Source organism: Aristolochia californica, unplaced genomic scaffold (assembly GCF_029961685.1).
Source record: "Aristolochia californica isolate CCGP_79_NKW_82.1479 unplaced genomic scaffold, dmAriCali1.0.hap1 SCAF_4, whole genome shotgun sequence".
Lineage (NCBI taxonomy): Eukaryota > Viridiplantae > Streptophyta > Magnoliopsida > Piperales > Aristolochiaceae > Aristolochia > Aristolochia californica.
In genome coordinates this window covers 47,005,454-47,017,276 of record NW_027182103.1, presented here as the reverse complement: position 1 = coordinate 47,017,276, position 11,823 = coordinate 47,005,454, and the positions used below count along the sequence as shown (strand labels likewise).

The window sequence follows — 11,823 nt, the reverse complement described above, 5'->3', positions numbered from 1 at the left end:
TTAAACTCCGTCATTCCTTCACTTTCGGGTAAATAAGATCCGACTGACGAAAGACAAAAAGGCCATCCGCTGACTGTAATCAATCCCACTGGGCTTTGGTCAAGCGCTATAAGAAGTAAAAAACAACATCATCAGTTCTCACCTAGTTTGGTGGACGAAAGTGACCCTGCGGTTGAGGTGGCGCCACCTTTGTCAACCAGGTAGAATACTAGAAGACTCGAATCTCGTAAATGGCGTAAAAAAGGACGCCCGCACGCAGCTTTTCAGTCACGAGCCCCACCCCCCTCCTTCCCGGCCTACTGAAAACCGTCTTTCTTGATGGCGGAGGAGGTTCCGTTTTCCTGAAGCCGGCAGTACAATTCTCCACTATCCACTCTTCACGGTTTCTTTCCTCTCTATTCTTTTCAATCTTTTCTTTCTCGTTGCCTCTCATTTAGCGTATGTAGACAAGCCCCGGGCTCCGGGGTCCACGTCCTTTGCCCGGCACCCAATCTCATCGTGAAGCATTCTGTCTCTTTGTTTTCTTTCCAATTTCTCCGTGTCTCTCGCTGGTAGACTCGAAATCTTGGCGTGAAAGCTGCCTCCGCCGCGTCCTTTGTCCTTCTTTTTTTTTTAAAAAAAAAAAAAGAAGAATTTGAGGTACTACGGCGAGGATTAGATGGATAAAGCTTGAAGAGGTCGCTTGGGTATTGGGACAAGATAACTTCTTCAATATGTTAATTGTGGGTGAATGTCGTGGAGCGAATTTCCGGTGTTTGATTATCTGAGGGAAGGGCGAAGGGTGAATGAATTAATGAGGCGTCGGTTTGAATTTTAAATGGATAGATGTCTTGCGCCTTGATCTGGTAAAATCGAGTAAAGAATTATCCATTCGAGTTCCAGCTTTTTGGCGGTGGTGAGTTGACTTTCCGCATTTGCTTCTCCATTTGATTTTTAAAGAGTATACTGATAATACTTGTAACTGGGGAAGGTAAAGGCGAGGTGCTTATTCTGTCTGTAGTTCCTATTGTATGCGTGAGATTTTTTATCTGGAAAACGAGGGAAAGCACGGTGTTTATTTTTCAGTTTATAAGATCTATAAATGCTGTCAGAGTCGTAGGAATGGATAAAGAAATGCAGACAGAAAAGACGGGGAACTTACCGATTACGGTTTCTCTCGAAACCGCGATTGAGGTAAAATCTACAGAGATCGAAGGGAAAGACATTGGCAAAGACAGGATTTCGGAAGAAGTTGGAGAGAACTCATTAGTTATTGTTGCATCAGACACTGTAATTGAGGTACGATCTGAGCAAACCTGCTCTGAAGGCGAGGGTCATGATTCATTTTCAAAAACTAGACCGGATGTGTCGGACAAGAGTATGTTATCCTGTAATGAGCTCAAAGTTAACGCTGTTGAACCCGTGCAAAATACTTGTGTTGTTGTCGATGAGAGAAATACTTGCGGAAGCGGGAATACGGGAAACTGGGACAACGAGAAGGTTTGCAGGATCTGTCACTTGAGTTTTGATAACCGACTTGACTGTTCAGATTTGATCCAGCTTGGTTGTGGTTGTAAGGACGAGCTTGGTATTGCACATAGACATTGCGCTGAGGCCTGGTTTAAGTTAAGGGGCAACAGGTAAAATTCCACCGACTTCAAAGATCATATTTGGAATTCATTTTTAGATATCACCTTTTTCTTACCATGATTCTGTGCAGTTGAAATTACATAGTTTTGGCTTTGGTAGAATTTCTTTCAACATGGTTTCATAGATGTGGATATGGACTTCCTTTTTGATAAATTCATTTTCAAATTTCTGTTTGATGATTGATGTATGTGCTACCCAGAATCTATTGTTTGTCCATATGCAAGTATAAATTCTTATAGAAAATACTCAATGAGATGAATATATTTTATTTTATTTTCTTCTAACTAGTACCCACTTTTTTCATAAATAAAGGACGAGAAGTTTTCTTCAATATATTCTTCACTTGAGTACTCATTGTCACATTATTTTATTTGTTGACAATCTGAGGTTTGGATCTCTTTATTGATGTTTTAACATCATCAAATGAGCATCTAGGCATGTGAACAATATTGTCCATTATATAGCACAACAAAGCATTTCTTCTAAGGTTAAAAAGTTGATGAATCTAACTGTCAATCTCTTTTTGAATATTAACTAAAAGTAGTCTTGTATGAAGTAAATCTGTTGTCATGCTAAGGAAATATTTTGGTTTTCATTCTTTTTTTTTTCTAACACTTTTCTTTTGCATTCTTAGCTTTACCTTTTCAAGTATCTCAAGTATTTAATAGCACTGCATCCAAACTAAGGCAGTTTCTCTTTCATAACTCATTCTCTCTAAAATATGCATCTGTGGTCAGCCTCTGGAGAAATAAAATTGTGAAGAATATTTTGTCCTCTTAAAAGATGACGAATATAAACTTGTCTCTGAATCTAGGACTGTATTTTTTATGTGGGGAAGACAAAAAATTAAGGGAGTTTAACATACCTTCCTTGGAAATTCATATATAAATAATGTGATATCTTTAGTATGATAACTGATTGCATAGTCCTACTCTGTTTTCCTTTTTTCTTTTTCTTTTTTTGGCTTTACATCTATTTTACTCTGCATAGGTTCTCAAGTATATAGATTGGTATAAATGTCCAAATACTGGAATTTACCTAGAGATTAGAGATTCTAAATTATGCTGGGAAGTGAACTTCTATTGATAAGAAAGGCTGTTAATTTCAAATTTGATGAGGATACAAATTGAATAGGAATGCAATTCAACTCTCTTGCCATTTGGAAAAGAAAAAAATAGCATAGAGCTCTATTGTCTCTGATTTACCACCCATCAATGAGCAACTAATGCACCCTTAAGTTTGGTTACAAGAAAAGCTGTGGGATGAGAAAGTAAGAAACAGAGCTCTCTCATAACCAAAAGGTTGTTTATGAAATGATTAATTATGTCCCTGTGGCCAAGTGTTGATGATAGAGTTAGCTTCTACATGCTCACTTGATTCCATAATTTTGGTTTGTATTTGCAAGGTAAAACATGTTCTAGTTTAATTTGTAATGCTTCATGGTTCTCTTTTTGTTTGATGGTGGAGCACAAGTAGCAACTGATTTCCAAAAATGCTACATGACTAATGTAACTTAACCACTTTTATATGTTTTTTGTTTACAGAGCATTCTTCAGTTAATGTGACTCTGAAATCACCATTATACCCTTTTTCTATTGCTTTTTGTTTACAGAGCATGCTTCAGTTAGTGTGACACAGAAATCATCTTTATACCCTCTTATTTCTACAGCATCACTCTATGTTTTCACACTAATCGCTGATTGATAATGTATAGGATTGAGAAGGTGTGATTAAATCCCATTTTGAAATTTACTTTTATATGTTTCAATGTGGTTTTAGTTTTAATGTCCTTCCTCCTGACAATAATTGGTTCTGATTCCCTACCCACCTCATTGCCTTGGCAATGCGCCTTCCTTTGCTCTTTCTTCTTTTGGACTTTGCAGATGAATCTTGGAAGTTGTTTATACTATTTATGTCTTTTCAAAATCCTTTTTTTTATGCTTTCATTGGTTTAGATTGTGTATGAGATTTTAGAGAAAAAAACCTTGATAGAAAATGCTATGCTATGTTTAGCAATATGCTTTTGTGTTAGTAGGAGAAATTGCGATAATGTTTAGGTTGTCCGTCATACTTCTGTCACCTGTCAGTTGTCTCGTAATTTCAGTTATTTGCTTCAACATGAAATAGCAACATTATATTTTAATTTATAAAATTCACGTTATTAATTTCTAGCTATCTGGTGGCAGAAAAAGTTTTTGACAAATCAAAGGAAAGCTTCTAATGAACATTTAATTCAAAAAGGAAACTTTGTAATGAAGATAAGATACATTATTATTTTGTTCTTTTCATGCATGTGGATGACGAAGAAATGAACAGTAATGACAATCAGCACACTTATCATGCATCAGCAAGCCAGTATCTATTTGTACTTGGGATGGATGCACAAACTTCCCATTTTGAAGAAACTAGTGGTTGTTATTTGCTAAAGACATCAAGTTAATTGATGAATCTAGACATGCAATTACTAGGAAAATAGACATTTGGATGTGTGTGTCATGATCGGAAGGTTTTGAAGTAGTGTTGTAACTTTACTGGCCGAATCCTAGAGAATGGGGTGTCTGATGCAAGTCGCGGGAGAAAGTGTACCCAATGACATTGATATTACCTAGGCTAAATTATATATAAAGAAGGAGAAATACGGAGGAAGTGACTCAGAGCATAAATGTTGGGGGGGCTATGGTGGAGAGTGGATGCAGAGCTAGAAAGGTGAAGGTAGAAGCCTATGAGACTGCTATTAGAGCAGCCATTCTTGGAATGCTAGGCAATGGATTGACATCATCCACAGAAGATGAGGATCGATTTGGGAAGATTGAGATGAGATTCTTTGTAAATATCCCATACAAAAAATAAAACATTAGAAATGCTTGTATTATTAGAACATCTAGGAGTAGTAGTAGTTGAGAAAGTAAATGGTCTTTTTTTGAGATGGTTAACGGACACCATTTGAAGGGTGAATACCACTCTAGTAGAGAACTCTTTGTGGTGGCAGTTGATACTTTCAAAGGTTGAGGAGACTAAAAATTGACATAGATGGGAATGGTGGGAAGAAATTTGGAGCGTGAAACCTTGAGAGTAGAGGTAGGAATTAATGAAGAGTCATTCAAGGAATGATAGAAAACAAAATAGTCAAAAATTCATGAAGCTGACCCCAGCATGGTTTGGATGGGGCTTTGATAAAATGAATGTTGAGAAACAAATATGGGTAGTCTCCACCTATATTATCAAGTCATTTATAAAAGCTTTTCGGTCGAGGGATCAACTTTGTCATTTCATTTCAAATACATATGAAACTGAATTCTGCTTATATTTGATTAGTATGAAGTGTATTCTTTTTCCTTCTTTGGTTTTAATGCAGGTTATGTGAAATTTGTGGTGAGGCAGCAACAAACATAACTGGGTTGGGAGATCAAACGTTCATGGAGGAGTGGAATGAGAGAAGGATTTTGGGCCGTGGAATCAGCAGCAGCTCCAATGAGAGGGGCAGGTGCTGGCGTGGACAGCCATTTTGTAACTTCTTAATGGCCTGTCTGGTCATAGCCTTCATACTTCCATGGTTTTTCCGTGTAAATATGTTTTGAGGGGAGAAAAATCCAACATGAATGTTGCTGGACTTGTGCTGTTTACATTGACAAATTGGACCCCAGCGTGACCCAGCATTTGGACTAAAGGTTTGAGGAGATGATACTCTTAACAATTCATATATGGAAAACACTGGTTTGTTCTTTTTTTTTTTTTTTTTTTTCTTGGGAAATCCAACTCCATGGTCCTAATTGAGGGTTTTACTACTGGAAGGGGTGAAGTTCAAGAACCTATCTGTAAATGTAAACGAAGTTAAACTGAGAAGTTGTATGTGATTGTTTATGAATGTTGTGGTTTTGACTTGTGATGGATATTTGTTCTTTCCTTGTATTGCACTGTTTTCTACCAGGAATCCTTTGGTTGCAGTAGATAGTGTGTGATGCTGTGGGTCAAGTAGAAAAGTTACTTATTGAGAATGTGGTAGGCAGTGGTGAGAATTGTTAAAGCCACCCACCCACCAGTCGATATCATGGTTTTTCCAACTCGCCCCTTCTTAAAAGAAAATTACGAAGAGATGATGGTGGCGAATAAATAGTTTAAATTCAAAGGCTTCACTCTTTACTCCTCCAGATATTTGTTTTTAGGTTAAATATTTGAACATAAGAAAAGGTGGATTACGAGGCATAATTCAAATAGTCTTTATTGTAATATAACTTATTCTTTATATATCAAACAAAAGTCGCTTTGGCCGAGTGGTTAAGGCGTGTGCCTGCTAAGTACATGGGGTTTCCCCGCGAGAGTTCGAATCTCTCAGGCGACGTTTATTTATTTTCTTTTCGACCACCTAACGCTTGAAAACTACCACTCAGCCACCCGAACCAATGTAATCCATGCCTCTGGTGAGACAATTTTATCCACTCAATTTGCAGTCGCTGCTGGTGTGATGATACAGAGACAGAGCTTGCCTTCCATTGTCGGAAGTGCGCCACTGGTGAGGATTCCTTTTTCTATATTGATGAAAATAGCCACACTGTGATCTCATTTTTCTGGTTCCTATTCATGAATCTGCATTCGTCTTCTTCATCTGGAAAAATGAGATTCAAGAGTGGGTTCAAATGAACTCACGGTGGCGACTACAGAGTCGACAGCTGATTTGTGTAGCCTGAACTGATTACGCAGCCCGGTCGGCGTCCAATTTGGACTCAACTATCTCCATAAATTGTTTGAGCGATCACCAAGGCAGATGCATTTACGTCATAAATGAGTCCCGATTCATAGACAGATACTAACTGCCAACTCCTTCTTGAACGGATTTTTAAGAACGGGTAATTAATCCAGCGTACCTCTTATTTATGGGCGGGATTTGTCCAGTTCAGAGATGATATGATGTCATTGGCGAAGAAGAAGGAAAGAAGACGAAAGCTGGATGACGGGGGGACACGTGAATTGATTCAATTAAAGGCCAGCAAATCCTCTCCACCGGATAGTCAGAGACAGAGATGGCTTTTTAATTTTTTAAGCGGTTTCCGTTTCTCGTCTTCGTGTTATAAACATCGGCCAGAGATTGGCATCTATAGTCGGGTCTTACTTTTACTGAAAACTCCTCTTTCACATTGAGATTAAGTACTCAGGGACGTGGGCGAATGGCTACTTCAAATGCAATCAATGGGGATACTTACAGAAAATACATGTACGGAGAGGGTGAGAAGGACACACAGTGGAGACATGGAGGACCTCCGACGTACGAACATGTAAACAAACTTTTCGAAGAAGGAAGAGGCAAAGTAAGAAAGATGAATTAAAGTTTGATTTTTTGTTTTTGGTTTGTTCATTTGATTGTAAATGGTTTGGTTGGTACCAGGAATGGCCCAAGGGATCACTGGAGGAAATCGTGCAAAACGCGATCAAGACATGGGAAATGGAGCTCTCTCACAAGATACGCTTGCAAGACTTCAAAACTATAAACCCAGAGAAGTTCAAGTTCTTTGTCAACGGTTTGTCGTCTACACTTCTGTCTTTGGTCTAGTTTACAAGGAGAACCAGCTATTTCTTGGATCAAACAGAAGCTGATCGCCGCATATCTGTATCCTCTTCAATTGACAGGAAGAAATGGATTATCAGGAGAAGAAACGCTCAAGCTGGGAAGCTACAACGCCATGTTGCAGAGTTCTCTTCCGGAGGAGTTCATGTACTACAAAGCTGACGAAGAAAGCTTCGAATCGTCTCACGATGTGTTCCGATCGGCGCTCCCCCGAGGGTTCGCGTGGGAAGTGTTGCAAGTATACTCCGGCCCGCCGGAGATAGTTTGCAAGTTCAGGCACTGGGGATTCATGGAGGGGCCGTTCAAAGGACATGCCCCCACGGGAGAAAAGGTGGAGTTCACCGGAATGGCCGTCCTCAAGGTACGTAAATTTCTAAGTTTTTGACAGAGCGTGTTCCTGATTCTTTATCGCTAAATATCAACGATGTATCTTTTTGAATGTGTTGCAGGTAGATGAGCAGCTGAGGGTTGAGGAGGTGGAAATCTTCTACGATCCGGCAAACTTTTTTGGAGGACTTCTGAAGGGCCCTCCTGTCTCAGAAGATTCGCAGCAGAAGGGGTCTTCTTCTTCTGCCCAGGCCTGTCCTTTCTTCAAGGAGACTTAGACGTAAAGCTTTCGTTTCGGATGTTGAGATCTCTCTCTTCTTTATTAGGCCGCTTGCTTTTCCCTTTTTTTTTGTTTTTGTTTTTGCCTGTTCTGTGTTTTCTCTCGAAACTGTTCGAGCGAGATATCAGTTATTGGAATCTTCTTATTGTTGTTACATGTTTGCTACTCGTTTACCAAGCAAAAATGTCCAACCATTTCTCAGCAGCTTCTGCTGAAGTGAAGTGCAAGATTAAGATTATGTGGTGAAAGAGTAGGAACATCGTGTTCAAAACTGGGCTCCCTCTCTAACCAAGATTTTCATTTATATGTTCGACTGATCAACATCTTTATGTGGTTCAAATTGTGCAATATCATGCCATGTAATGAAGCAATGACCGAATAAGACGAATCAAATGCTATATCACAAGCATTTTCCGTAGACGACTTTGTGGGTGAGTATCAGAACGTTGACAAGAGAAATATATTTATCATCTACAGCACCCTAACTCTTAACCACCCTTCATGTAACCAACGTCACAGCAATAAACAACACGGAAAGAAAAAAGAGTCCGTCACCTAGAGGCTTAAAAGTCATCCATCGGTAGCTTTTAAAAACCCACAGAAAACAACATGAACGGAATACTAAGAAGCAAGGAATCCTATCGTAACTGAGCATACATGTACACAACAGTCGTATCCAAAACTGAAATCAAAATAAAAAACCGGATGGAGCAGATAAAGGCATCATGTAAAAGTCAGTGTGCTGGTGACTACCACAATTTTAAGACAATTATCTCTGGAACAAAAAAAAAAACACCCCACTACCAAGACAAAACTACTACTGATTTGCAAGTAACGAAACAAAAGCTTCATTAAGGATGACTTCATGTCTAAGATATATTTTGGGCCTTGTTGAGAATGACTCCCTCGTATTTCACTTGGAACCACTTCATGGCATCATCCTTGGTGACTCTGTGATTGATACCAACTCTAGACTTGCACCGACGACGACGCCCAACACGGTAACCAGGGCGTTCCAAGACCACATAAAAGTCCATACCATAAATACCAGTAGAAGGATCATATCTGCGAATAAGTTCAGCATAGAAATGATTTTTTTGGCATCCATAGCAATCTTCAAATTTTAATTAATATGAAATCTCAATCAATGTGCACCACAAGAGTTGGTTCAATATAAACAAAGACAATGTTATCCACTTGCCCTCTCAATGTAAACAAAGTGAGCATATTTAACATATCCCACTTTCTAAAGTACTTTAATAACAAAACAGATGATTTTGAAAGATCCAATTACAAATAGCTTATTACCTTGTTTCCATGAAATTCTAAAATAATATTTTAATGATGTTAAAAGATCTGCAAATGCGAGAAATAACTCAAACTAGCTAGTAATTACAAAACTTGAACACTCACCCTCATAATTTTTTATCTATTTAATTTTAATAAACCATTAACGTTTTCTTAATGAAAAAATGAAAGATAACTATCTCAAATACATCCCTACACTCTTGAGAAGTAATCTATGTTATGCAAGCAGCTGCTACAATGTTTAACAGAACACATAAAATATAGCTGTACCAAGCAAAAAATTAACTTACTTGATTCCAAGATCAATGTGTTCCTGAATACCAAAGCCAAAGCATCCAGTGTCACTAAAGTTCCTCCTCAAGAGTTCATATTCCTTCACTTTCAAGCCACTCTCCAAAAGCTGCATTGCTTTGTCACCTCTGACAGTTACATAGCATGCAATCTTTTCATTACGTCTGATACCAAAAGATCGAACAGTGTATCTAGCTGCAAAGAAGATAATTGAATGAATAAACATATGCTCGAATGTCATAAGAAAGTTCCATTACCTGACTGAATTAATGGAAACATAAAAAACAAGACATACCCTTGGAATATACCGGAGTTTGACCACTCAATTGTTCCAAGACCTAGAAACATACACAACATATTAGCTGACAGATAAGTCTGACAGTAAATAAGGTTTGAGAGACACAGCAATACAAATTGAGAAGATATTCTTTAATATCACATTCAATCTGAAAAGTCTTTTGATCTCCCTAACAGTCTCAAGATGATGAATGGAATAATACAATCACACTATCATCAAAGTGGATTGGAAAACAAACATTGGACCAAAAAATGAACATATATTCTGTTGTTTGGTATTGTGGTCCAATTCAGCTTGTTGTCCATCCAATTACAACTCAAGCAAGTTTCCTCAAGTCATCATGTGAGGTTATGTATAAAGGGTCCTATCAGGGCTTCGCAGAACATGATAGGCATTAGTGCAAAGTAATGCCTCACGCAGCCGTGATAACATGTTTAGTTCCTTCCCACCCCTTCCCTCGTCATTTACTAATTCTGTACGGTATAGCTCAAAGGAGTTTATTAATGACTAGCGCACAAATTATTACCACGAGCCCCTTCTCATGGTTCTAAAAACAAGAACCATTTTTTTTCCACATAAACCACATCCCTGCACATCATTTCTCGACTCTCAGCGTGAACTGTGAGCAAGCACAAAGCTTAAGATATTTGAGTACAATCACTGATGCATTTTATTTCAAAGGCAATAAATTGTAAGAAAAATACGAAAACGAGGTCAATGGGTTTTCCATAGCCTTAAATAGATAAAACTATGAAAAAATAAAATTCCTCAACAAGCATAAAAAAAAAGAAGGTCCAAGGCAGTCGCAACGAGCTCGAATAAATATGTGAATCAACGAGTAGCTCATACACTCGGACAAACAGATATACCTTAGCAGCTCTGGTCAGACGATCTCCGCTTTCTCCAACGGAGATGTTAAGAACCAGCTTCTGAACCTTAATCTCCCTCATCGGATTTGAGAGCTTCTTCTCGGAACCCTAATTTACAGGATAGAAATACAGGTGAGAAAGAGAGTAAAACTACGAGGTGATTACACATTTGAGAAGCATATACAGAGATGCAGCATATGTTGAAATGGACAGACAGAAATATCGATACCATTGTTCTCCTCAGCTAGCGAGAGTAGCAGCGCTATGGGAAGAGAGGCGATGAAAGAAACCCTAAACGTCGGAGCAGAAGTTGCTAGGGTTTTATTCTCGTCCGCATGCAAGTCAAATGACAAAATACCCTCATAGCTTCCCCTCATTTTACAGTTGTGCCCTATTCGTTTGTCTACAAGTTCCAAAAATAAAAATAAAAAGAAGTTTTCGCTTCACCAAAACATATAAAAAAACCTTCCGTTGCCGGGACTTGAACCCGGGTCTCTCGGGTGAGAGCCGAGTATCCTAACCAACTAGACTACAACGGATTGACGTCTGACATTGGCTCAGAAACAAATAAAAACTAAATGTATTCTCCTCATCCATTAACCAAATATTAACAATTTTTTTATTGTCTTTCTTATGTTTATGTGTGAAGGAAGGGCCCTCTCTTAAAAATGGAAAATATGAAGGTAGAGAGATCATTCTCCCAATCTTCAAGCCTTTATGATTTCAACAATGGGGACAGGGATTCCCTATCCTTCTCACTATCATGCAACAACAATAAACTTAGGGGAACCCTCTCCCCATCTATATGTAATTTAAATAAATTTTGGACGAGTCTTGATTCAGGCTGGACTATGCAGATTAATTTTAAAAAGTCATTGAGCTCTATCAAATGCATTAAAGAGTCTTTGATTTGAGTTTAGATTCCTAGAAGAACTGATCGAGTTACCTATACTGAATATACACAATCAAGTAACAAAAACGCAGAATTTGAAAGCAACGTCAAAGTTAGATATTGCATACCTTGAATGAGCACATCATGGAGTGATTAAGTCTTATCAAAACTCTATAATTAGAATACAAATTTGTCTATAAAACTCAGATTTCAAGAGAAAAAAAAACTCAATTCACGTTAATGCATGGAGAGATTTTTGGTATTTCGAAAAATATACGTCCAATTATCAAAAGTGTTTGTTGCTAAAGAAATTAGACTCAAAAAGCTTTAAATTGATGCCTAATTTGACATAAAAAGTTTTGTTCTTGA

The 11,823-nt window shown here is 38.1% G+C and overlaps 3 protein-coding genes and 2 non-coding genes across 5 annotated transcripts; 3 read left to right on the top strand and 2 right to left on the bottom strand.

Annotated features, from left to right (window-relative positions):
* Window positions 1-174: 174 nt before the first annotated feature.
* On the top strand, window positions 175-5,519 carry LOC137963019 (uncharacterized). The gene is made up of 2 exons (XM_068810198.1): window positions 175-1,619; window positions 4,985-5,519. Exons 1-2 carry the CDS (start codon window positions 1,102-1,104, stop codon window positions 5,205-5,207), a joined length of 741 nt encoding a protein of 246 aa, XP_068666299.1. The 5' UTR covers window positions 175-1,101; the 3' UTR covers window positions 5,208-5,519.
* Window positions 5,520-5,886: 367 nt separating this feature from the next.
* TRNAS-GCU (transfer RNA serine (anticodon GCU)) lies at window positions 5,887-5,968 on the top strand. Its single transcript has one exon. It is a non-coding gene; the product is annotated as a tRNA-Ser (tRNA).
* A 596-nt stretch (window positions 5,969-6,564) lies between these two features.
* LOC137961931 (pathogen-related protein) lies at window positions 6,565-8,018 on the top strand. Its single transcript, XM_068808577.1, has 4 exons — window positions 6,565-6,932; window positions 7,010-7,142; window positions 7,252-7,550; window positions 7,639-8,018. The coding sequence occupies exons 1-4, from the start codon at window positions 6,792-6,794 to the stop codon at window positions 7,792-7,794; spliced, it is 729 nt and encodes a 242-aa protein (XP_068664678.1). The 5' UTR covers window positions 6,565-6,791; the 3' UTR covers window positions 7,795-8,018.
* Window positions 8,019-8,469: 451 nt separating this feature from the next.
* On the bottom strand, window positions 8,470-10,876 carry LOC137961932 (large ribosomal subunit protein uL5-like). The gene is made up of 5 exons (XM_068808580.1): window positions 10,792-10,876; window positions 10,563-10,670; window positions 9,691-9,733; window positions 9,395-9,590; window positions 8,470-8,861 (listed from the first exon to the last, which is right to left on the bottom strand). The coding sequence occupies exons 1-5, from the start codon at window positions 10,792-10,794 to the stop codon at window positions 8,666-8,668; spliced, it is 546 nt and encodes a 181-aa protein (XP_068664681.1). The 5' UTR covers window positions 10,795-10,876; the 3' UTR covers window positions 8,470-8,665.
* Window positions 10,877-11,028: 152 nt separating this feature from the next.
* Window positions 11,029-11,101, bottom strand: TRNAE-CUC (transfer RNA glutamic acid (anticodon CUC)). The gene has a single exon. It is a non-coding gene; the product is annotated as a tRNA-Glu (tRNA).
* Window positions 11,102-11,823: the final 722 nt, after the last annotated feature.